Source organism: Elgaria multicarinata, chromosome 7 (genome assembly GCF_023053635.1).
Source record: "Elgaria multicarinata webbii isolate HBS135686 ecotype San Diego chromosome 7, rElgMul1.1.pri, whole genome shotgun sequence".
Taxonomy (NCBI): domain Eukaryota; kingdom Metazoa; phylum Chordata; class Lepidosauria; order Squamata; family Anguidae; genus Elgaria; species Elgaria multicarinata.
In genome coordinates, this window is record NC_086177.1 from 116,067,773 (window position 1) to 116,092,313 (window position 24,541).

The 24,541-nt window shown below is 51.9% G+C and overlaps 1 protein-coding gene across 1 annotated transcript in view; it reads right to left on the reverse strand.

Annotated features, from left to right (window-relative positions):
* The window catches only part of WDR97 (WD repeat domain 97), a 49,979-nt gene that overhangs the window by 9,492 nt on the left and 15,946 nt on the right, over positions 1-24,541 (reverse strand). The window contains exons 14-27 of the mRNA XM_063131389.1: positions 23,785-23,928; positions 23,342-23,497; positions 22,834-22,977; positions 22,504-22,728; positions 19,855-19,968; positions 18,686-18,850; positions 17,425-17,562; positions 16,859-16,899; positions 14,533-14,689; positions 8,462-8,662; positions 7,597-7,718; positions 4,721-4,880; positions 3,196-3,267; positions 1,249-1,320 (exon numbers count right to left, since the gene is read on the reverse strand). Of these exons, the coding sequence (XP_062987459.1) occupies positions 1,249-1,320; positions 3,196-3,267; positions 4,721-4,880; positions 7,597-7,718; positions 8,462-8,662; positions 14,533-14,689; positions 16,859-16,899; positions 17,425-17,562; positions 18,686-18,850; positions 19,855-19,968; positions 22,504-22,728; positions 22,834-22,977; positions 23,342-23,497; positions 23,785-23,928 (1,911 nt within the window). The remainder of the gene's footprint in view (positions 1-1,248; positions 1,321-3,195; positions 3,268-4,720; positions 4,881-7,596; positions 7,719-8,461; positions 8,663-14,532; positions 14,690-16,858; positions 16,900-17,424; positions 17,563-18,685; positions 18,851-19,854; positions 19,969-22,503; positions 22,729-22,833; positions 22,978-23,341; positions 23,498-23,784; positions 23,929-24,541) is intronic.

Genomic DNA, 24,541 nt, shown 5'->3' on the forward strand with positions numbered 1-24,541 from the left:
TCTGAAGCATCCCTGACAGGTGGTTGTCCAGCTGCCTCTTGAAGGCCTTGAGGGTGGGAGAGCCCACAACCTCCCTAGGTAACTGGTTACATTGTTGTACTGCTCTAAAAGTCAGGAAGTTTTTCCTGATGTCCAGCTGGAATCTGGCTTCCTGTAACTTGAGGTTGTCGGAAGGCTGCTCCTGCTGCTTTCACGTGGACCTGTAGCCCGATTGGAATCCACCAGGAGAAGAGCCTTCCATGTAGTGGCCCTTTCTCTGTGGAACTCCCTGCCCCTGGAGGTCAGGAGGCTGCCAACACTAGGCTGCTTCCGGCGCCTCCTGAAAACAACTCTGTTTCGAGAAGCCTTCCCCAACTGACCAGCCACTGTTTCTGTGGTTCCGTTGTTTTTAAATTGAACATTTTTAATTTGCTTTTTACATCTTTCTTTTCAGTGTTTATTCCTATGTTCACCGCTCTGGAATCTGTGTTAGATAATTGAGCAGTATGTAAATATTGTAAATAAATAAATAAATACTGAGTCAGACCCTGCTTGGTCCATCTAGCCCAGTATTGCTGACGCTGACTGGGCTGCAGCGGTCCTTAAGGGTTTTAGGCCAGGGGTTTTTCTCCAGCCCCACCTGGCGATGCTGCCAGGGATCGAACCCGGGGCCTTCTGTGTTCAGAGCAGGGGCAATTCTGCCGCACTGAGCTCCGCCCCACTTCTCTGTACTAATTGCTGTGGGATGTGGGCAGGAGGTTGCCGTTGTGGTCTCCTCGTGGGCAGCTGCTTGGCCACGGTGCGCTCTTATGCCTCCTTTTCTTGTTCTTAAGATGATGCACTGTGATTTTTCTTTGTTAGGCCATTTTAATTGATAACTCTTGAAAGGTATAAACTGTATTTCTAGAAGCCAGCCTTCCTCAACCTGGGGCGCTCCAGATGTGTTGGACTGCATCTCCCAGAATGCCCCATCCAGCAGAGGCATTCTGGGAGTTGTAGTCCAACACATCTGGAGCGCCCCAGGTTGAGGAAGGCTGCTGTAAGCTATCCAGAGAGTTTCAAAAACTAATGAGGGAGTATTGCATAATAATAATAAAAAAGGTCTAGGTGAGCCTGAAATCCCAAAAGTGGGTCAGTGGCAAAGGGGGAGAAGCTGTGGGAGGAGGAAGAGGAGTCCCCCCACCTAGGAACGCTTCACGGACAGCCATTGAGTCCAGGGGGAGGGGGGCGTCCCTGGCTGGCTTTGTGAGACTGATTGGTGGGCCTCACCTCTTTGAGGGTCTCCAAGTTGGCTTTCCTCGCTGGCTGCCCCACATGGTCCAGAACTTCACTGCGCTGCTCCTGGGTCAAACAGATGTTACAGCCGAGTTTGGGACTAATAGGTTGCAAATATACAAATGGGTTTTCCCCTCCCTCTCTTACTTCTCGTGTCGAATTTTATATTGTAAGCACTTCAGGGCAGGGACCAGTACTCTTCTGCTCTGCAAATTACCTAATGTACTCAGGCGCTATATTAATGATTTCAAAGCCCTAAATGGCTTGGGGCCAATTTATCTGAAGCATCATCCCTCCCATATGTATCTGCCCGGATCCTAAGGTCATCTTCAGCGGCCGTTCTCTGGAAGCCTCTGCCAAAATAAGTGAGGCAATGGCTACTAGGAAGAGGGCCTTTTTGGCTGTGGCACCCTGGTTGTGGAATTAATTTCCTAGAGCGGCTCACCCAGCACCTATGTTGTGCTCTTTCCAGCAGATTCTGGTGAGTGGCTTCCCTAAGGGACTGCTTGAACCTGTGGTGATGTCCGATGTCCCGTCCCCTGTGGCAGAGGCTGGGTTCCCAGGGGGAAGGAGGAGGATGGCCTCTGAGCCTTCAGCATTCTGTCTGAAAAGCTCCTGGGAAGATTCACCCTTGACTCCCGAAGAGTCTTGGAGAAACTCCTCCCCTGCTTCCTGTCTTGGCTGGCATACTTCTGGTCCTGCTTCTCCCTCTTCTTCAGACTCTAAGCCCGATTCAGCACCCCCAAACCCTACCCCCACATTAGGGAGGCCTGATCCTGACACACATGAAGCAAGAAAAGCAGAGTATACACCACCTAAAACCCCGCTTTCTCAGGTCGCGCAACACTTGAAAAGCTATACTTTGGAGTTGGGTGGGCGGAGTCCAGCTAGTAGAACCCTGTAAGGTGCTGCTCAGTGAATGGGAGATTGGTTCCACACTCAGGGAAGTTCACTGGAAATGCTGAATTAAGCTCCTGTAGTTTAACCCACAGCTCTCCCCTCTCATCCAGCATTGGGACATCGTGAAAGATTAAAAGGGTTCTGCTAGGGTATTGTGATTTGGAAAAAGAGGCCATTTGATCTCAATGAGTAAAGCAGCTACTGTGCTATTGTGAATGCTTGGAACCATGCACTGCTGCAGTATTATGAATGGAAAACGAAGGCTACTTGATCTCAGTGGGGTGGCCCTACACTACGAGGACACAGAAATAGGCAGGCCCAGGATTTAATGCACACTGCAGAAGAACTGCTCAGGAGTCGTGTCTAAAGAGAGAGAAAAGACGCACTTAAAGGACTTTCCCAAAAAGCGCCTTTTCCAGAGGGAAGCTCCGGATTTGCCTTGGACTGGCAACAGCAGCATCTCTTGCGAACGACCCCGGCGTGCTTCTCCCTCTGCACAAAATGGGCCGCGTAGATTGGGCCTGGCTTTCCCTCGGGGCCCTCACTGCCCCTGGGTCAGAAAGGATACCATGCCAATTACTGAGTATAACATAACCATAGGCCTTTGATTATTAATTTCATGAAGATTGGCTTTTTAAACTTGTAAATTATTTTTGGCCATTTTTATTGATAACTGCTATAATGTATGAACTGTTATTTTACTGGTATCTTTTTAATTGGACAGTATTAAATAAAAATATCTGAGTAAGTTTGGGGTCTCAGAAGCATTGAGACCCCGGGGGGAGGGGAGGGGGCAGGAAGAAAGGGAACGAAAGAAGCAGCCCTTAAAGCAGCGGTTCTCAACCTGGGGCGCTCCAGATGTGTTGGACTACAACTCCCAGAATGCCCCAGCCAGCTGGCTGGGGCATTCTGGGAGTTGTAGTCCAACACATCTGGAGCGCCCCAGGTTGAGGAAGGCTGCCTTAAAGGAATACCACCAACACCACCCATACACAGCCAAGAGGCTGGACTCACAGCGTTTCTCTGTCGCTCCGGCCTCACCTTCAGACAGCTCTCAAATGAATATTTCCTTTCCAGTGGAACTTGATGGCTCAAAATGTGAGTCCTGTGTTCCTGGGAGAAAGAGAACTTGCCAATCAGACCCCTGCCCTTGTGGTCTACAAAGCAGACGTTCTGGTTGGGACCACACAACGCTCAGAGGCCAGAGTGATCTGCGGGACCCTGCAGTCTCTGGTTCTGCTTGTTGAAAGTCTTGGACATTTCTGCCAAGACCACCGGTTCTGTTGCCTCTTGGGCGTCCCGACGGAGGGCTCCCAGCGCTACCCGTTGGAAGGTGCATTGCAGCGATGCCAATTTCATCTTTTTTTTTACCTTAACAGACTTTCTTTGGTAAGGAAAACCATGGGGAAAGTGGTGGGAAAACATGGGGGCGCTCCAACTGGAAGAAGGGCGGTGGTTCCATAAAAGCCTCACCTGGAAGCCCCCATAATCAAACGTTGCTTTTTTGAAGGAGGTTTTATTGCCGACAAGATCTTACCGTCTGCTGAAGAGTGGTCATTCCAGCAGCCCTTTGCAGAAGCTACTATCTTCTCTATCAGGTGGTGAAACCTTCAAGTTTGGTCAACGTGGGATGCGGCGTATATTTCTTAATCAAGAGTATACTGACTAATGCCAGCCATTGTTCTCTGAGTTGATTGTGATTCCTTGTAAGCTCACAGGTGTAACTTTATTTGAAAACTATCATCTGCCTCAAGTGCTCCAAACCAAGATACACGGTTTGTGCCAGAAACAGTGAGGAAGGCGTGCTGATTTGTGTTTCCCCATAATTAGGGTGACCCTATGGAAAGGAGGACCGGGCTCCTGTATCTTTAACAGTTGCGTAGAAAAGGGAATGTCAGCAGGTGTCATTTGTATATATGGAGAAGCTGGTGAAATTCCCTCTTCATCACAACAGTTAAAGGTGCAGGTGCCCTGCCCTCTTTTAAATCTGGTCACTCAAGTATAGCTCCTGCACTTTAACTGTTGTGATGAAGAGGGGATTTCACCAGGTTCCCCACATATACAAATGACAGCTGCTGAAATTCCCTTTTCAACACAACTGTTAAAGATACAGGAGCCCTGTCCTCCTTTTCATAGGGTCACCCTACCCATAATAACCTGCTGAATAAAGCTGAGCACCCTTTTATCTGGGCCATCTGACATCTCTTGTCTGGATACTTGCCCTTCCGAGAGAAGGGAACCCTGCCCTGTGAACTGGCCAGCCTAGGGTAACACCGATAAGAGAACATGCCTCCCTTCTCTGGCTGACATGTTGGAGAAACGGGCAGCAGTCTGAGTGCTGCATCGTGTAGCCCTCACGCTGGCAGGATTTGCCCTCTGTGATCATGGCGGTTTGGTTTGTGGCTTAGGATAAGATCCCTCCCGCCCACCCACCCCCACCACATCCCATATGTCATTGGAGGAGGGGGCTTTAGGGCGCATTCCTGCCTTGAGCAGGGGGTTGGACTTGATGGTCTTAGAGGCCCCTTCCAACTCTACTATTCTATGATTCTATGTAATGAGGCACCTGGAGTTCCCACATCATCCCTTCCAGCCAATGCTTGCAGCTTCCACGCAGGGCCTCTTTGGAGTCGTCTCTTTCCACCGGCCAGGAGTCCAGCTCATTGACAAAATAGTTGCGAGGATCCCGTAAGCCCAATTCCTTTATCATATCCTTAATAACTGACCTGGAAGAAAAGAAGGAAATGAAAACAGAAAATGAATGCAAACCTCAGAAAGGAGAGATTTATTTATTTATGTATTTATTTAAAATATTTGTATCCCGCCCTATATCACTAGGATCTCAGGGTGGAGTACAGATAAAAACATACAATATAAAATAATAAATATACACAGCTAAAAACAAATTAAACAATGAATCAAGTTAAAACCAATATATAATTTAAAAGCAATAAAAACAAATAAAACAGTTAAAACAATGTGCAAACCAGGTGAATTTAACAATTAAAGGCTTTATTAAAAAGCCATTTTTTTTTAATAAAGCCATTAGAGGTGGGCCTGATCTACACCAATCAGGATAGAGCACTATGAAAGCGGTCTATGGTCTATGTCTTATGGGCCCCAACCGTTGTCAGTGCAATGCTATTTTGGGCTGCATTAATAGAAGCAGAGCTTCCAAATCACGTGAGGTCCTGGTTCCTCTCTATTCGGCCCTGGTTAGGCCTCATCTAGAGTATTGTGTCCAGTTCTGGGCTCCACAATTCAAGATGGACGCAGACAAGCTGGAGCATGTTCAGAAGAGGGCAACCAGGATGATCAGGGGTCTGGAAACAAAGCCCTATGAAGAGAGACTGAAAGAACTGGGCAGGTTTAGCCTGGAAAAGAGAAGATTGAGGGGAGGCATGAGAGCACTCTTCAAATACTTCAAAGGTTGTCACACAGAGGAGGGCCAGGATCGCTTCTCGATCCTCCCAGAGTGCAGGACACGGAATAACGGGCTCAAGTTAAAGGAAGCCAGATTCCGGCTGGACATCAAGAAAAACTTCCTGACTGTTAGAACAGTACGACAGTGGAATCAGTGACCTAGGGAGGTTGTGGGCAGAGCATTTTTGGGTTTTCAGAATAAAATAGTTTTTAATACGTTTATCAAGCACCAGAGCGGATTTCTCTTTTTAGCATCTACGTTGTAGATTAGGCCCTGGACAGCGGGAGAGAATGTCAGAGCCAAATACACTACAAGGGAGCCCTTGAACCACCCCCTAATAAGGGTGTTCCCAGATGGAGGGGTTCCTCACGTAAACTATTCATTCATTCATTCTAGAATATTTATATGTTGCTTCCCATTCTAAAAATCGCAAAGCTGTTTACAGCAAATTGCAAAACCGTACATCATTATAACAACATTTAGATTAGCGAATGGTCTAACAATCCCAAGCACTGTGCAACAATTCTGTTTTTTTCTTCTTAACAGGTTTTCTGTGTTAAGAAACAAGACAGAAAAAGCAATGGGAAAACACAGGGAGGGATACATAGAATCATAGAATAGCAGAGTTGGAAGGGGCCTGCAAGGCCATCGAGTCCAACCCCCTGCTCAAGGCAAGAATCCACCCTAAAGCATCCCTGACAGATGGCTGTCCAGCTGCCTCTTGAAGGCCTCTTGTGTGGGAGAGCCCACAACCTCCCTAGGTAACTGGTTACATAGGGTAACGATGCCATCTGGACAACACCCCACCCCGGTAAAATCCCATAAATGAGGCAGGGTGACAGTGCCATAAAAGCCGCTTTGTCTGGAAGCCCCACCCCAGCCCAGGAGCATCCCGTGACAGCAGCTCTACCTTTGCTTCTAACCCACTAATATCAGGGCAGCTAGGGAACTGCTGGAGAGGTGGTTGGAGGTGGTCCAGGGATATATGAGGGGAGAAAGCTGAACCTCGATCCAGACCAAACTGAAGAACTTTGGGCATGTTTAGCCTGAAGAAGAGAAAGCTGAGGGGAGACATGATAGCATATATGTTCAAATACTTGAAAAGTTGTCACACAAAGGAGGGCCAGGATCTCTTCTCCGTCATCCTAGAGTGCAGGACACGGAATAATGGACAGGAAGCCAGATTCCGGCTGGACATCAGGAAAAACTTCCTGACTGTTAGAGCAGTACGACAATGGAACCAATGACCTAGGGAGGTTGGGGGCTCTCCCACACTTGAGGCCTTCAAGAGGCAACTGGACAACTATCTGTCAGGGATACTTTAGGGTGGATTCCTGCATTAAGCGGGGGGGGGGGGTTTGGACTTGAGGGCCTTATAGGCCCCTTCCAACTCTATGATTCTATGAAACTCTTCTGATCTAGTTACATTGGAAGGAGCTGTTACATTGGACACCAAATTGCAAAAGGGAACTAATTTTCTGAGCCCTTAGGAATGTGGGAACGCGTTTGCAAGCTCCCCCCCCCGCCCCCCAGGAAGGTTGTGTGTCTTGCGGTCTTGCTCAGGAGCAAAAGAACGCCTGTCTGGTATTTAGCCAAACATACCCATATTCCCCCTCTTGTCAATTTCATCCTCCCTTTGGTACTTCCCTTGCTAGTGAACACATTTATTTTTAAAATGCTGCTTCACATTACACCGATATAAGAAAACCTGTCCCTAAAGCGCCTTCTTTCCTGCAGCCACCAGCCCATTTTGGTCCCGTCCCCCGTCCCCGTTTCGTGCTGGTCATTTCCCCTCCCCTGCTCTCTGCTGCTAGCCGTAAGAGACACATATGGGTTACAGAGCAGTGACAGGATCGCCAAAGAGATGCCAACGTCCTGGCAAAGCAGGAGCACCGAGGGGGGAAGTCAGGGCAGGGCAGGGCAACGGAGCAGGAAGCTATGCAAAAGCCCTCGCAGCGGCGTTCATTCACTCCTGCGCACTTGCTCCACACAGGCTTGTTCCACAGGCAGGCGCCCACCTGATTGGGGCAGGAGACTCCAGGTAGAAGGTCATCAGCTCCACTATGAGCTCCTTGCTGTCCTTGTTGATTCTCAGGAGGGCTCGCAGGGCAAACAGGATGAACTTCCTCTGATCCCTTTGCTGAAATGGGAAGGGAAGGCAGAGGAGGGCCTTGGCCAGCAGCCACGTGACCCCATGAAGCAACAGTGCACCATCCATGCAGCCCAGGAATGTCTACTCTGGCTGGTAGCGCCTCTCCAGAGAGAAACCGGAGGGGGGCGGGCTGTCATTCCACCCTGCTGCTACCCAGGACTCTTCTTAACTGCTGGAGCAAGAAGCAGGTGCCCCACCACGGAGCCACGACCCCTCCCTGTAAGACCCTGGTGTGGGTGTGGGTGTGGGTGTGTTCAGCAACAGGGATACTGAAAGCTACGCCCAGTGGGCCTCCTTCGCTGGCAAGGGCGCCATGTTCCACACGACCTGCTCACTGTGGGAAGAGCTGCCGTTTCCCCAAAGCAAGACTGTCTTGGAATGCTGTAAAAATGCCGTCGCATCACAGCCGAAAAGTTGCCTCAAAGAAAGAGCCCAGGGGTTGCTGGTAACAAGCCACTTCCACCCCTTTTCCACGTTAAAAACATTCCCACCCCCCCTTTTAGCATCCCCTCCCCTGTTCTCCTCCTGGATTAGGCATTTTCCAGAAGCTTCCATGCAGTTCGGGTAAAGTGAGCCAGTCTGAATTCAGCAGCCCACCACTCCATCCAGGCACACACACAGGTTGTCTCATGGGAGACGCTGGACAAGGTTTGCGTTGCATCCCGGAGCAAGAGAGAGGGGCGCAGCCCACCCCGAGGGCACAGCGATAGGGCTGCCAGAATGGCTCTCACCAGAATGGACGGGACTTCACCCCTCTTGTTCAAAGTGTAAATAAGGGTGTCGTGGACCATCGCTTTCATCCCATCCTCCAACTTGTTTTGCAGGGTCATGATGGCATCCAGTATCTCCACCTTTGTGCCAAAGTCGGCCAGGAGCATGGCAGACAGGAGCTTGGCCACGAACCCACTCAAGCTCATCTCAGGTGGAAAACCCTGGGGAGAGCGAAGGGAAGCAAGATCAAGACTCTAAGACGCCTGAAAGAACAGAGGAGGATGCCCCTGGGCAGATCCCAGCAGAGCACTTAGAATCAGAGAATCATTGAATAGCAGAGTTGGAAGGGGCCTACAAGGCCATCGAGTCCAACCCCCTGCTCAAGGCAGGAATGCACCCTAAAGCATCCCTGACAGGTGGTTGTCCAGCTGCCTCTTGAAGGCCTCTAGAGTGGGAGAGCCCACAACCCCCCTAGGGAACTAGTTCCAGTGTCGTACTGCTCTAACAGTCAGGAATTTTTTCCTGATGTCCAGCTGGAATCTGGCTTCCTTTAACTTGAGCCCGTTATTCCGTGTCCTGCACTCTGGGAGGATCGAGAAGCGATCCTGGCCCTGCACTGTGTGACAACCTTTTAAGTATTTGAAGAGTGCTCTCATGTCTCCCCTCCATCTTCTCTTCTCCAGGCTAAACATGCCCAGTTCTTTCAGTCTCTCTTCATAGGGCTTTGTTTCCAGACCCCTGATCATCCTGGTTGCCCTCCTCTGAACATGTTCCAGCTTGTCTGCATCATTCCTGAACTGTGGAGCCCAGAACTGGATGCAATACTCTAGATGAGGCCTTGCAGGGAGACCAGCTGTGGAAAACCACCTTCCTGAGGGGGCAAAACCTGCACTGGCAGAAGAGGAATCGGCTGACCCTTAGAACTCTCTCGCCCTAAACAATCTCTCTAAAATGCACAGAGGACACAGGATCTCTCCCTGATGCTCTGTGCAATGGCATGGAGTGCCTTCTACAAACTCCGGTTGGTGGCCCAGCTACGCCCCTATCTGGACAGGGATAACCTAGCTACCGTTGTCCATACTCTGGTAACCTCCAAATTAGATTATTATTTATTATTATTATTTATTTATATAGCACCATCAATGTACATGGTGCTGTACAGATAACACAGTACATAGCAAGACCCTGCCGCATAGGCTTACAATCTAATAAGTTGTAGTTAACAATAAAGAGGGAAGGAGAATGCAAACAGGCACAGGGAAGTGTAAACAGGCACCGGGTAGGGTAAAGCTAATAGTATAGAGTCAGAACAAACTCAATATTTGAAGGCTATAGGGAAAAGAAAAGTTTTTAGCTGAGTTTTAAAAGCAGTGATTGAGTTTGTAGTTCTCAAGTGTTCTGGAAGAGCGTTCCAGGCGTAAGGGGCAGCAGAAGAAAAAGGACGAAGCCGAGTAAGGGAAGTAGAGGTCCTTGGGCAGGCGAGAAGCATGGCATCAGAGGAGCGGAGAGCCCGAGCGGGGCGATAGTGTGAGATGAGAGAGGAGAGATAGGGAGGAGCTAGACCGTGAAGAGCCTTGAAGGTCAGCAGGAGAAGTTTATATTGGATTCTGGAGTGAATTGGAAGCCAATGAAGAGATTTCAGAAGTGGAGTGACATGGTCAGAGCGGCGGGCCAGGAAGATGATCTTAGCGGCAGAGTGGTGGACAGAGACCAGCGGACTGATGTGAGACGAAGGAAGGCCAGAGAGAAGAAGGTTGCAGTAGTCCAGCCGAGAGATAACCAGTGCGTGAACGAGAGTCTTGGCAGAAGAGACAGACAAAAATGGTCGAATCCTGGCAATATTATATAGGAAGAAACGACAGGATTTAGCTACAGCCTCGATGTAAGGAGTAAAGGAGAGCGAGGAGTCAAATATAAAGCCAAGACTACGAGCTTTCTTGACCGGAGTAAGCGTGACATCGTTGACAGTAAGAGAGAATGAGAGGTGAGGAGAAGGTTTAGGAGGAAAAACAAGCAATTCAGTCTTTGCCATGTTAAGTTTCAAACGACGATGAAGCAGCCAGGCTGAGATATCTGAAAGACATGCTGAGATACGATCGTGAACATCTGGAGAAAGTTCCGGAGATGAAAGATATAATTGTGTATCATCGGCATACAGGTGATATTGGAGGCCGTGAGATTGAATAAGCTTGCCCAAGGGCAGCATGTATAGAGAGAACAACAACGGGCCAAGCACCGAGCCTTGAGGAACCCCAACTAAAAGGGGAAAAGAGGAGGACGAGCTGCCGTTAGCCGACACGCTGAAAGAGCGACCCTCTAGATAGGAGGCAAACCAGTTATAGACAGAGCCACAGAGTCCAAGGTCATGGAGGGAATCTAAGAGAAGATCGTGATCAACCGTGTCAAAGGCTGCGGTTAGATCAAGGAGAATAAGAATGGAATAATGGCCTTTAGACTTGGCAGTAAGGAGATCATTGGTGATCTTGGTAAGGGCTGTTTCAGTGGAATGCAAAGGACGGAAGCCAGATTGAAAGGGATCCAGAGCAGAGTTATTAGAGAGAAAGTCAAGACAACGAGAGTAGACCAGACGTTCCAGGATCTTTGAGACAAAGGGCAGGAGGGAGACAGGTCGGTAGTTAGACAGTGATAGTCGATCAAGAGTGGGTTTTTTGAGAATGGGAGAGACTGTAGCATGTTTAAAAGCAGAAGGAAATGAACCAGAGGACAGAGAAGAATTAATGATGTGAAGCAAGGACGGGAGAATAGCGGGGATAAGATTAATAAAGACGCGAGAGGGAATCGGATCACGGGAACAAGTGGAAGGCTTCGATGAGCGCAGTATTTTAGACAGTTCATCATTGCAGATTACTGCAATGCCCTCTACATGGGGCAGCCTTTGAAGACGGGTCAGAAGCTGCAGCTTGTGCAAAATGCAGTGGCCAGATTGATAACTGGAATAAGGAGGTTCGAACATATAACACCAATTCTGGCCCACTTGCATATGTTTCCGAGCCCAATTCAAGGTGCTGGTTTTAACTTATAAAGCCCTATATGGCTTGGAACCGGAAGACCTGATGGAACGCCTCTCCCGACATGAACCTACCCGTACACTGTGCTCAACATCTAAGGTCCTCCTCTGCGTGCCTACTGCGGGGGAAGCTCGGAGGGTGGCAACAAGGGAGAGGGCCTTTTCGGTGGTGGCCCCCGGACTGTGGAATGATCTCCCTGATGAGGCTCGCCTGGTGCCAACATTGTTATCTTTTCGGCGCCAGGTCAAGACTTTCCTCTTCTCCCAGGCATTTAACACCATTTAACAACACTAAGTTTGTTTGTTTTTAACGGACCCCAGAACTATTGTTTTTAAATGGATACTGTTGTTTTTATACTGTTGTTCTTATGTTTTAAAATTTTGTATACTGTTTTTCACTTTTGTAAACTGCCCAGAGAGCTTCGGCTAAGGGGCGGTATATAAATGTAATAAATAAATAAATAAACAGGTCCTTCTGAAGTACCTCTTCCACTGCTAGGTTATTGGGTTCACTGCTCTGTTACTACTACATCGAACCATCCTGGATATAGGCACCAAGTTCTGAAGATCCTGGAGTTTAAACAGCGCACTGAAAAACAGACCAGCAGAGTCGTGGTCTCTACCGGTAGAAATGTGCATTTGTCCACAGAGGGGACCCAGGGCACAGCCCAGCAGGAGGTCCTCTTCCTCAAGCCCGTGAAGATGAATGTGGGAGCAGCAGCACCAGCGCACTCCTGCGGCCGTAGCTGGCCACTGACATCTCAGGCTCCGGAGCTGTGAGAGCAGCCGCTCCGAGGCCTCCCCTTCCCATCCAGAGGACGCAGATTCGGACGGAAGGACGGCCGTTCGCGTCACCAGGAGAGCAAGGGCAACACTCTCTGTACAGCACCAGGTACATTGATGGCGCTATATAAATAAATAAATGAATGAATGAATAATAATAACACACACGCACCCTGGGCATTGGGGCTTCAGCTGGGGTGTGTGTTGTTTTTTATTATTTATTGATTGATTGATTTATTGCACTTATATACCACCCCCATAGCCAGGGCTCTCTGGGCGGTTTACAGAAATTCTAAAATTGAGAGAAAAACAAGTATACAAAATTTAAAACTCTAAAACACAGAACATACACACATAAAGCATTAAAAACCATTAAAAAACTAAACATGTGGGTGATTAAGATGTGCCGCCATATGCCTGGGCAAAGAGGAAAGTCTTAACCTGGCGCTGGAAAGATGGCAGCGTTGGTGCCAGGCGAGCCTCGTCAGGGAGATCGTTCCAGAGTCTGGGGGCCACCACCGAAAAGGCCCTGTCCCTCGTTGCCACACTCCGAGCCTCTCTCGGAATAGGCACCCAGAGGAGAACCTTAGATGTTGAACGTAGTGACCGGGTATATTCACGTTGGGAGAGGCAGGTATTGTGGTCCCAAGCCGTGGAAGGCTTTATAGGTCAAAACCAGCACCTTGAATTGGGCTCGGAAACGTACAGGCAGCCAGTGCAAGTGGGCCAGAGCAGGTGTTATATGGCCAAACCTTCTGGTTCCTGAAATCAATCTGGCCGCTGCACCTTGACTAGTTATTCCACCTTGACTAGTTATTTCTCTGTTCGGATGCTTTTTCAGCACACGTCGAGGATGAAGCCACCCGGCTCTGAGGCGGCCTGGAGGCCGCAGTTGTGGTCGTTCCGAGCGAGGCGTCCAAGGCCTCGGCAAGACCCTGGTTAGCAGAACCAGTTTGTGCAGCCGGATGCCGTGGGCAAGGTGCTTGTCGTAATGGGCTAGGCGGGTCCAGGGTGTGGCGCCAGTGTCCTTGTATGAAGAGGTGGTGGCTGCTCACTTGCACAACCGCTCCGGAGGAAGCCCGCCCTGGACAGCGATCAGGAATAAGCTGTTTTAAGGGAAAGCAACTGAGAGGGGGCTGTGGTGGGGTGACGGCAAGCATCCTTGGATGAAACTGATCATCAAGGCCGGTTCCAGCCCGGGTTCAGCCCCGGTTTTGGGGGTACATCTGCACTGACTGTCTTACGTTTATGTATAACTGTTTTTATTTATTGATCAATTTCCATCCTGCTCAATAGTGAAGTTTGCAAAACGAAGGCACGGTATTTGCAAATGTTATCGGTCTTAATAACTTCCGCAGGGTATTTTCTTCGCATGGTTTTCTTGGCCCCCGTCTTGACAGCGGCGCTTTGGCGCCTGGCTCCCACACTTGCGCTCCTTCCTGGCATCTGCATGGGGAGGAACGCAAGGGCAAACTTTCCCCGGGGCGCTGAGGGGGAAAGGAACGAGGGGGCAGGAACGAGGCAGCCAGGAGGACGAGGAGAGGAACACCGGGCGCCCAACCACCTCGCTGCCCTCTGACCTCCCTCTGGCTGCCCGTTCCGTCCCTCCTTTTTTATTGTTATTATCTCTATCAACGCAGCTGCGCGGATACAGATAACAACAATTTTAAAAAGGGGGGAAGAAGGGGCCCTGTTCCTCCCCTCCCCCCGTTTTTTAATTTTTAAAGAGGCACAAGGCCCCCTCTCCCCCCATTTTTGAAATTTATTATTTTCCACAGACCACAGGGCGCTCCTGAGGCCCGCCCCCTTCTCTGTCCAGCCCATGGTGACCAATCAGGGGGTGCCATGGGCTGTGACAAGCCTCCACTGCTAAAAAAGTGCCCAACTTTTTTTCAGCGACGTTTCCAGGTTTTGCCCCCAGATGGCTTTGCAACGGTGGCTGCGTCACGTAGATGACGTGGTGCTACAGCGAAGCCACCCCGGGGCAAACCCTTCATGTAGATCTGCCCTTGGGATACGTTTGATCCCTGTTACCAGACTACTGCGGCCAGTTTTTCTGTTGATGGAGGGTTCACGTGCCAGACGCCTTTCCTCCCCAAGGGCCACTTTTGCTCACTTCCATCTTGCTCGGCCCAGTTATACAGGGTGGGTGAGGGGGACCGGCAGAGAGAGGGCCGCACGGGCTGGACTAAAGGCTGGGTCCCCTTGGCCGCGAGCAGGGATCTCAAATGCCTCTTCGCTCTTCAGCTTGCAGGAGAAAAGCGGGGGCAAAGCCCTCACCTCGGGGAAAAGCTTCTTGTACCACTCCGTGCCCGAAAACGGCAAGATGAAGGATGGCGGCTTTCTCTCCAGTTCCGGATACTGGGATTCATCCAGCTGAGTCAGGAAAACCTCAGGCAGGCTCTGAAACAAAGGAGAGAGGAGGGACGAAGGACCGCTTGGCCCACGTAAATCCCCAGAAGTGGGGGTGGGGGGAGGCAAGGAGAGAGGATGTTAGCCCGGTGCTTTGCCATCCCACCCACCTGCCTCTAGGGGACTGCAGGGCGGCCCCTTAAGTGGGTCTCCCCCACCTTGCCCAGGGCAATCCCAGGGGGCCAGCCACAGAGCAGCTGCAAGCCGTCCCATGTGAGTTGGCAAGAGAGGCCGGCCAGAGCTCACTGCGCTGAAGAGCTGGCTGCTCACCTGCGAGCTGCAGGGCTCCAGCTTCCCCTCCAAAACTTCTCCCACAGGCGGTTCATGTGTCCAGATCGAGCTGGTTTTGGAGGGGCTCCCTGGCTCCTGGCAAGTGCAGTAAAGAAGAGGCAACCGCTGGCGGCCATTAGCCGCCTCAGCATGGCCCACAGCGCCCCCTCCCAGCCAGGCCTTCACCCAGCTTCAGGCACAGAATTTCACCAGAGTGTGTGGTGTGTCTGGGCATCTTCCACTTGTTGCCTTCCTACATTGCCCCTTCATTGAATAGCAGAGTTGGAAGGGGCCTACAAGGCCATCGAGTCCAACCCCCTGCTCAATGCAGGAATCCACCCTAAAGCATCCCCGACAGATGCTTGTCCAGCTGCCTCTTGAAGGCCTCAAGTGTGGGAGAGGCCACAACCTCCCTAGGTAACTGGTGGTTCCATTATCGTACTGCTCTAACCGTCAGGAAGTTTTTCCTGATGTCCAGCCGGAATCTGGCTTCCTTTAACTTGAGCCCATTATTCCGTGTCCTGAACTCTGGGAGGATCAAGAAGAGATCCTGGCCCTCCTCTGTGTGACAACCTTTGAAGTTTTTGAAGAGTGCTCTCATGTCTCCCCTCCATCTTCTCTTCTCCAGGCTAAACACGCCCAGTTCTTTCAGTCTCTTTTCACAGGGCTTTGTTTCCAGACCCCTGATCATCCTGGTTGCCCTCCTCTGAACACGCTCCAGCTTGTCTGCGTCCTTCTTGAAGAGGGGAGCCCAGAACTAAACGCAATACTCTAGATGAGGCCCAGTTTTGTGTCATCTGCAAATTTGATACACGTTCCCTGCACCTCCTCATCCTTCTTCCATCTTATTTCTTACCAGGGGAAATCCATTAAGGGGAGGGGGGGGGGAGACAGAAAAGCTTCCCAATGCCTTCTGACTGTTACTGCTAGGCCCTGCATCTGGAAGCCCACCTTCCCAGCGACCCCAGGGCATGATCCGGGTATCACCCAACACATTTTGCTGCCTGGGTTGGAGCAGCCAACAACACACACATAAACACACACACTTCAAGATACGTAGTATCCAAAGCCAGCCAAGTTGTTTTGGCAGCTGAAGGCAGAAAACCCCACAAATGCTCCACCCACGACCCCCGCCCAACTCCCCGGATCTGAAAAGACAACAACAATACATTGAATAAGTAACAAGTTGCTGCCCTTTCATGCCCTCCCTCCTCAAATCTGCTGCCTTACCCTCTGCTTCTGAACCTAAGCAGGTCTAAGCAGACGGGAGACGGCCTTGAAAAGTCCAGTTGCTCACCTGCAACTGAAGTTCTTCGAGTGCTCAGCTGTGCATTCACATATCTAGGCCCAGAGACCCTTCGTGAGTTGCTGCACGTGGGCTCTGCGCCTGCAGGTGTGATGCACAGAGACCACGAAGAAGAACCCTACATCTGCCCTCCTGAGCTCACTGCAGGAAAGGCAGGATAACACACAAGGACTTGAAAGGTTGTCACACAGAGGAGGGCCAGGATCCCTGCTCGATCCTCCCAGAGTGCAGGACACGGAATAACGGGCTCAAGTTAAAGGAAGCCAGATTCCGGCTGGACATCAGGAAAAACTTCCTGACTGTTAGAGCAGTACGACAATGGAACCAGTTACCTAGGGAGGTTGTGAGCTCTCCCACACTAGAGGCCTTCAAGAGGCAGCTGGACAACCCTCTGTCAGGGATGCTTTAGGGTGGATTCCTGCATTGAGCAGGGGGTTGGACTCGATGGCCTTGTAGGCCCCTTTCAACTCTACTATTCTTTGATTCTATGATCAGCAGAGCCCTGAGGCTGGATCAGGCCAAGGATCCATCTAATCCAGCGTTGTGTTCACACAGTGGCCAACCAGCTGTCGATGGGAAACCCACAAGCAGGATGCGAGTGCAACAGGACCTTCCCACCTGTGTTCCCCTGCAGCTGGGGTACTGAGGCATGACTGCCTCTGATGCAGGACAGAGGAAGAGAGCCCCGCGAAATGCCGTCTTTCCAACCCACCAGCCACTCCGCCTCGGTTTGGCGGCCGGATTCAGCAGGCCTGACGAGAGGCGCCACCCTTATTATTATTATTATTATTATTATTATTATTATTATTATTATTTATATAGCACCATCAATGTACATGGTGCTGTACAGATTACACAATAAATAGCAAGACCCTGCCGCATAGGCTTACAATCTAATAAGTTGTAGTAAACAATAAGGAGGGAAAGAGAATGCAAACAGGCACAGGGAAGTGTAAACAGGCACCGGATAGGGTGAAGCTGACAGTATAGAGTCAGAACAAACTCAATATTTAAAAGCTATAGGGAACAGAAAGGTTTTTAGCTGAGTTTTGAAAGCTGTGATTGAGTTTGTAGTTCCCAGATGTTCTGGAAGAGCGTTCCAGGCGTAAGGGGCAGCGGAAGAAACAGGACAAAGCCGAGTAAGGGAAGTAGAGGTCCTTCACTCCCCCCCCTCCGCGCTTTACCTCCTGGGGTCCTATCACCCTCATGATTCTCTCCTCCTTCAGCAGCTCCTCCTGGCTGTAAAACTCCTGGGCCAGCACTGAATTGGGGATGAACCCAGATGAGGTCCTGGGCAGCGGTAAGCTCTGGTTCTCCAGATCCTGGCAGCAAAGACAGCAGAGCAGTTCAGACCACAGCCCTCCCTCTTTGCCCACCCCAAATCTCGGAGCAAAGCGAAGCATCTTTCACGGCCCACTGCATGGTGGCAGGAAGGCCACGTCTCCCAAATGTTCTGAACTCCACTCACACCCCTTTTCCCTTCCAGTCGCCTCTCCTGCGCATGGAAGCCCCAAAGCCCTTGAAGGCCCGTCTGTAGGCGCAGCCTGCTGCTCAGGTTGGATTCCTCTGTCCCACCCTGTCCCACCCCCACCTGAAGCCATGCATGGGGCGCAGGGGCAAGCTCCTAAGAAGAAAGCAGCCACTCCCCTTTGTGAACCCCATTGGGACAATGGGGCAGTAGAGAGACAGGTCACCCAGAGAGACGGGTCACCCAGGGGCAGCACTAGGGACCCTCCTGAGAACGTCAGGCACATGAATGTGCATGTATGCACACCCCACCCAGGCACCCAGGCCCAGTTAATTTCAGAAGAGCCATGGCAAAACCCAGGCAGGCCATCAGAGCAGACTTGCACGGTGCCAGCAGATGAATGACTCCTGGGTGAGTAGTTCAGCCTTCTGAGGATGGCTGACTTGGTTTTGATAAAGGAAAGTGACGCAGACCCAGGGGCAAACGCGTGAGGGCCGCCCCGAAACCCTGAACCAAAGGAAAGCGGGCTGGGTTGGCCAGTCTAACGGGAGCCAGAGCGTAGACCGGGAACCCAGTTTCAGTCTGAAAGGGTGTGTGTGCATGTGCAGAATGCCGGAGTCTGTTGGCTTCCAAGCAATTTTGACCTCTGAGCACTCACTTATTCAGACATTCCCGATGTGTGGAGAGGGGAAGGAGAATCTGCTGGGCCTCCCTCACAGCCTTCCGGCTCGGGGGCAGCGCAGCGAGGCCCTGTCCCACAGTGCGCTCCCCCGGCCTTAGCCTTTTGAGGGCCAGAAGCGCCCCACATACACACACCCTTGCAACTGCCACAGGTGTGGACCTCCACTCAGGATACCCCCAAGAAGGGAGGCGCTACCAGCCCACTGCCTCCTGCCCACTTCCAGAGCCCAGAGGAGGAGGAGGAGGAGGCTCCACTGCCTCCCCCTCCTCCCAGAAGAATCCCCCCAAGGCCTCACCATCTTCGACCTGAGCCACTCCTTGATTAAACGCTGCCTCTCTATCTTGGAGGAGTCCTTGATGACGACAGAAGATGCTTTGCTCCTCAGACGCGAAGGAGAATCGATCTGCCTGTCCGACTCCCGGCTCCCACGCACCGAGGGAAGCTCGGCAGAAGCAGTGCTCTAGGGCACAGTCCAAAGAGGGCCGTTAATACCCCAAACACGCAGCCCTATCCTTCCCCGGCCCCCTCTCTTTTCTCCCCTCCCTCACAACCTTCTCCTCCCCTGCAAATTCCAGACAAGGGTTTTATGGTGCACTTGCTCCACTCATTTAGAAGACATTCCGGGGGTGGCCGGGGGTGGGGGTGGGTGGGAAGGAGGTGGGCAGAGGATGTCAGCTTCTGGGACAGAACTCTCGGCCTGGAAACACCCGGGGCAGAGAGCGCCGTCCCCTTCCTGCCAACCCCGCCCCTTCCCCCATGGAACCGGGGGCTCCTTTGCAGCTGCTACGAGGTATGAAATATACAGATTCCATGAGTGCAGATCTTCAGGGGACTTGGGGGAGTGTGTTTTTTAGTGTTGTGGGTCCTGGGACAGGTGTCTAGTCCTCATGATGGTTGAGAGAAAAGTAAAAAATGGGGAACGGTGCAGGCAGTTCCTGCTATGCACTGAGGACGTTAACCGGAGTGAGCGGACGTCTCTTGCACACGCTTGACCGAAATGAATGGAAGCAGGTTCCGGCTCTTGCAGATGGACAGGAAGGCCTGCTGGTCTCCATGGGTCTTGCCAGCGCGAACCCATAAGAGGAGGGAGGGGCCTTAGCTCGGGACTGTGGGCCTCTTCAGCCCCAGCTGCCCACAACCCCTCAACACACAGCCCCCACCCACCCTGGTTTGGCAGACGCCCGGCCTCAGTAGCACTCCGGTTAGGTGGGTTTACGGGGGACAAACACACTGGGACAGAAATAATCTAAATCCAGATAAATAAATAAAAAATGCTTCTGGCAAACTTGCTAATGCATCTGGAAAGGTGCCGAATTGGTAGAGGGCTCTTTCCCCCTCCGCTGCAGAATCCCATCCTCCCCCAGTTCTCCGGGGGTGGAGGGGCTGGGGTTCAGGTGTGTTGTGGAGACATCCTCCCTCCCCCTCGGGGTACAACAGAGAACTCAGGGCCAGGAGCCTTTTTACCTTCTCGCCCTTGACGAAGTCCCCTGTGAAACTGGAGGTCGGGGAGGCTTGCGATGGGGGCAAGAGTGGCAGCTCCGTTTCAGCCCCTTTGGCCATGCCCGGGACTTTAGCAACCTAGGGGGGCAAGGAGAAGGGGGAGGCCTTAGCAGGGTGCTCAGCAGGTGGTCACTTTAACGTGTGGTCTCTCTCTCTCTCTCTCTCTCTCTCTCTCTCTCTCTCGGGCCTCTCCCCCTGCTCATATGCCATGCCCCACCCCCCACCCCAGTTTCAAGGCACTCCACTGCCAGACCCCCTCCAGACCATGCAGGAGAAAGGCAGCCCCACAAGGATCCACCACGGATGCTGGCCCTGCAACGGCATCCTGATGCAGCCCCATCCCAGGGTGTCCAGCCTGGTCTTCCGCTCCTCCCCACCTGCAAGGCAACGGCCCCCTCCCTCCCCGTCTCCCTGCTGCGTCCAGTGCAAAGTCGCAAAGCCCTTTGTGCCGGTGGGAGCCCACGGCCTCTTCACAGCGAGGAGGAGGAGGAGGAGACGTTCACTGTGTTTAGGAACTGTGGGGAGCCGGGGGAGGGATGGGGGGAGAGGGAGAGGGGGCAGCCAGGACTTTCTCTCCTCTTTCTGTTCAGCACCCTGCCTGTTTATCCTGTCCAGGGAGAGGGCGGGGGGGGAAGGGGCAGCCCGACATATATACACCTTATTCGATTGGCATCACCTTGCTCTTCTGAGCCGCTGGAAGACCTTATCAAAACCCTCTTAAGAAAGCCTCCTAGCAAACGGCAGTGACCAGGGCTACTGCTGCGCCTCCGTTTGCGCTGTGTCGATTTCACTCTGATACTGCATTTTAAAACTCTCCATCGCTGCTAGGTTCCATTTTTATGTTTACTTTTATTTTAAACTGTAGTTTTAAACTTTTATCTTGTATTTTATGGTTTTAATTGTTGTGAACTGCCCGTTCTGGGAAACTATCTTCAATATAATTTCTAAGGCCACTGATCAGATAATCTTGCCAGAACCAAGCCTGGCCCTGCTGTCCCTGCCCAACGCTCTAAACCCCTCCCTTACCCATAAAGAATTGGTATTTATCCTCCTTACGGCAGCTCGTTTAGAAATCGCCGAACACTGGAAGGATCCGAAGGGCCCTACACTCACTGGATGGAAAGGGAAAGTGTGGGATATAGCCTGCTCTGAAAAATTAACCTACCACCGCAGAGTCTCGTCAGGCCAACTTAGCTATGACCCATTCAATGAAATATGGTCTCCTTTTCTCAATTACATCAATGGTACAGATGTGGCATCCAACTCTGGTTTAACAAATCTTCCTCTGACCACAGTAAATTGAAGGAAACAAGCTCGGTTCGGCAATTACAGAAATCGTGTTTGTGTATTTATTAGAAACGCTGTCTGACTTGCAAGTTTTTATATATATTTTTAACTCTTTTAAAAACTGCTTTGTTAAATGGAGTTTAATAAATAAAATTATTTTAAAAAATTAAAAAAAAATTGTTGTGAACTGCCCAGAGAGCTTCGGCTATCAGGTAGTATAGAAATATAATAAATAGAAATAGTGCAACAGGCAGCTAGTGCTTCCTCCGACAACCCCAGAAATGAGCTGAAATCCTTGATTCTGGGATGGGACAGGCCAGCGGAGCGCCATTCTGCTACCCTCACTGACCTCCACTGACACCCACTGACCTCTTCCGCTCTGGAAACAGGCATTTCGGCTCATTTCCAGCTGCTTTAGGAAGTTCTAACCCAGTCTCTGGGTTTCTCTAAACAAGCCATTTATAGCACATTCATGGCTGGCCATTCACACGGAAGCTTCCGGGTCGATTAAATGACATCGTCAACAGCCAAAACATCTCCCCGCTACCCCACTTATCCCATTTTCAGAAAGGTCAGAGATAAGCTGATAATAAACCCTTAATGGTGCAGAAACGGCAGTGAGTACGGCTGGCCTGGCGCTATGAACTTGCTGAGGAAGGAACCTCCCTTGCTCTTGGAGGGAGAAGAGGGTAAAATGCCTCCCTGCAGCAAAGGGAGACAGGTCTGGTCCCCCCCCCGCACCAACCCCCCCCCCCCGTTTAAGTTCAATGGGGCTTACTCTGAAGTAAGCGTGTCGCAGGGGACGTAGCGAGTTCTGTATGGCCACAAGGAAAAGTCCTTTCATTCTGCCAGACAAGAGTTGTGCTAAAGTTTAAATCCAATGGGATCCTTTTTTAAGTATTTTGTTCTTCTTCCTGTTGGCTTGTAGCGCCCCATTGTCTACACAGAAGTAAGTCCCATTGTGTTCAGAGCTTCCGACCGCCATGGGATGCAGGAGGCCGCTGTCTCCCGAGGTCCTTCTGGAGAGTGGCGCCCCGGGAAGGGGTCCCTTGGCCATGGGGTGGGATGGGGGGCTCTGGGAAGGGACCTGCCACGGCTTCTGCCAGCTAGAGAGGACGATACCAGGTGAGGGGGCCTCCCGCTTGGCCGAAGGCAGCTTCCTAGGCTCAAACGTCCCTTTTGGGATCAGAAGGGCTACGAAAGGCAGGCAACGCGAAAGGCCCGTTGGCGTGTGTGTGCAGGGCCTTTCTGCCCAGGAGACCTGACCCCCTCCCCCCTGCCTTCTCCCATACCTGCCACCACCCTTCCCAGAGTCTGGACTCTCACCTTCATCCTGCGCATCCTGGTCTTCCTCTCCATGGGTTCCCTGATGGCGACCGGGATGCCCAGAGAGACAGCTCTCCACTGCAGGGGCCCCCTCTGCGCCCCGTCCTGGGGCTCTTCCTGCGCTTCATCTGGGGCAGAGGCGACGGAGGACTGGGCCATATCCATAGAGGGGATGGGGGAAGGCAGGGGGAGCTGCTTCCTCTCTATGGGGGCCTGCTCCTGCGCCTTTTCCAACAGAGGGGGGGAGCCGTGGGAAAGACAAGAGGCGCTCTTAGAGCCTGGCACCGCTCCCACGCCCTCCCCGCCCTCCCCCATGTACCGGGCCCTCACCTGCTCTTCCTGGAGCGCCCCTGCTTGGGAAAGAGCCGCTCTGATCCCAGAGGGGGCCCTCGTTTCGGAGGGGACCTTGAACCAAACGGAGGGTGTGACCGTCGAGGGAGCTGATAGGCTGACTTTGGCGGGGGCGCTGGCATCCTGTAGGGAGAAGGGCAGAAGGTGTGGTGGGGGGCGTCTCTTTTCGAGGCCAGCTCAGGGGCTTCATCAGCCCGGCATGCCCGTGGAGCCAAAGTTCCCTCAAGCGGTCCCTCAGGCGCCAAGGAGAAGGCCCGGGCTGCAGCGACGCAGTGGCCTTGCTTGCTGCTCGCCCGCAGGGCTCCCGAGGGCTCCAAGGCCCAGGGTCACATCTCCACCAAGAGAAATGGGGGCCGGGCTGATGGGAGCCCAGGGTGGCAGCTGGGCCAGGCCAGAGACGCAAGCGAGCAGCGCAGAGGCCTCCGGGATGGTGCAGAGTGGGTTGTGTTGGGGGTGGGTGGGAGTGCAGAGGATGCGTTCCGGTTACCACTAATGTCTGGCCGACATCTTTCAGAACGGAGGGTTGACGGAAGCACCCCAGAAACATGTTGCACTGATTTGGGCCGTAGAGCTCAGATATGGAGTCAACCTTGCGGATGGCTTCCAGCACCTCATCCGCATTAAAGATGTCTTCCTCAGGGATCTGTGGGGAAAGAAATCGGAGCAGGGGAGGCAAGGAACACGGCCTGCTGCCGGCAAACGAGGGTCCGGCCCCTGGGGCCACACTGGTGGGCTTCAGAGGGACTTGCAAAATGATCGTACTGTGAGGGGAAGGAAAGGGGTTGGTCCGAAGGGTGTCGCACACGCTGGAGAGACTGTGCCTGCTGCCTGGGTGGTACAGCCCTCTCTCCCTCCCTCCCACCCACCACCCACCACCATCCTGGGCACCCCAGTTCCCCTCCTCAGTTCGCAACCCTGCCCCAGCCTCACCTCAACTTTGGGCTGCTTCTTGTAGAATATCCGCAGGTACTGCTCAAAGGCCTCCTCCTTCATGTCCTTGGTGACCCGCAATTTCTTGGCCGCGCTTATCTTCCCCTTCTGGAGGAGCTGCAAGTCCTGGTGGTTCTTGATCAGCTGGGAAAATTTCTGCAAGGGGTTTGGAGCTCAGGCCTCTCTGCCCCTCTCTCTTTCCTCCCTCCCTCCCTCCTCCGCCTGCCCTACTACTACTTATTTATTTATTTATTTATTTCATTTATATCCTGCCTTTTTGCCTCCAAGGAACCCAAGGCAGCGTACATAATGCTCCTCCTCTCCATGTTATCCTCACAACAACAACCCTGTGAGGTAGGTTGGGCTGAGAGTCTGGGACTGGCCCAAAGTCACTCAGTGGGTTTCCATGGCTGAGTGGGGACTAGAACCCGGATCTCCCGACTCCCAGTCCAACGCTCTAACAACTACACCACACTGGCTCTTTATATATTTATTTAATCATAGAATCAGAATAGTAGAGTTGGAAGGGGCCTATAAGGCCATCGAGTCCAACTCATTGGGGTCTGTGCAATCCCTCTAGGCAGACCCAGTTTTATGTATTATTTTTATTACATTTATATCCTGTCTTTTTCCCTGTTAAGGAACCCAAGGCGGTGTACATAATCCTCCTCCTCTTCATTTTTATCCTCACAACAACAACCCTGTGAGGTAGGTTGGGCTGAGAGTCTGGGACTGGCCCAAAGTCACCCAGTGGGCT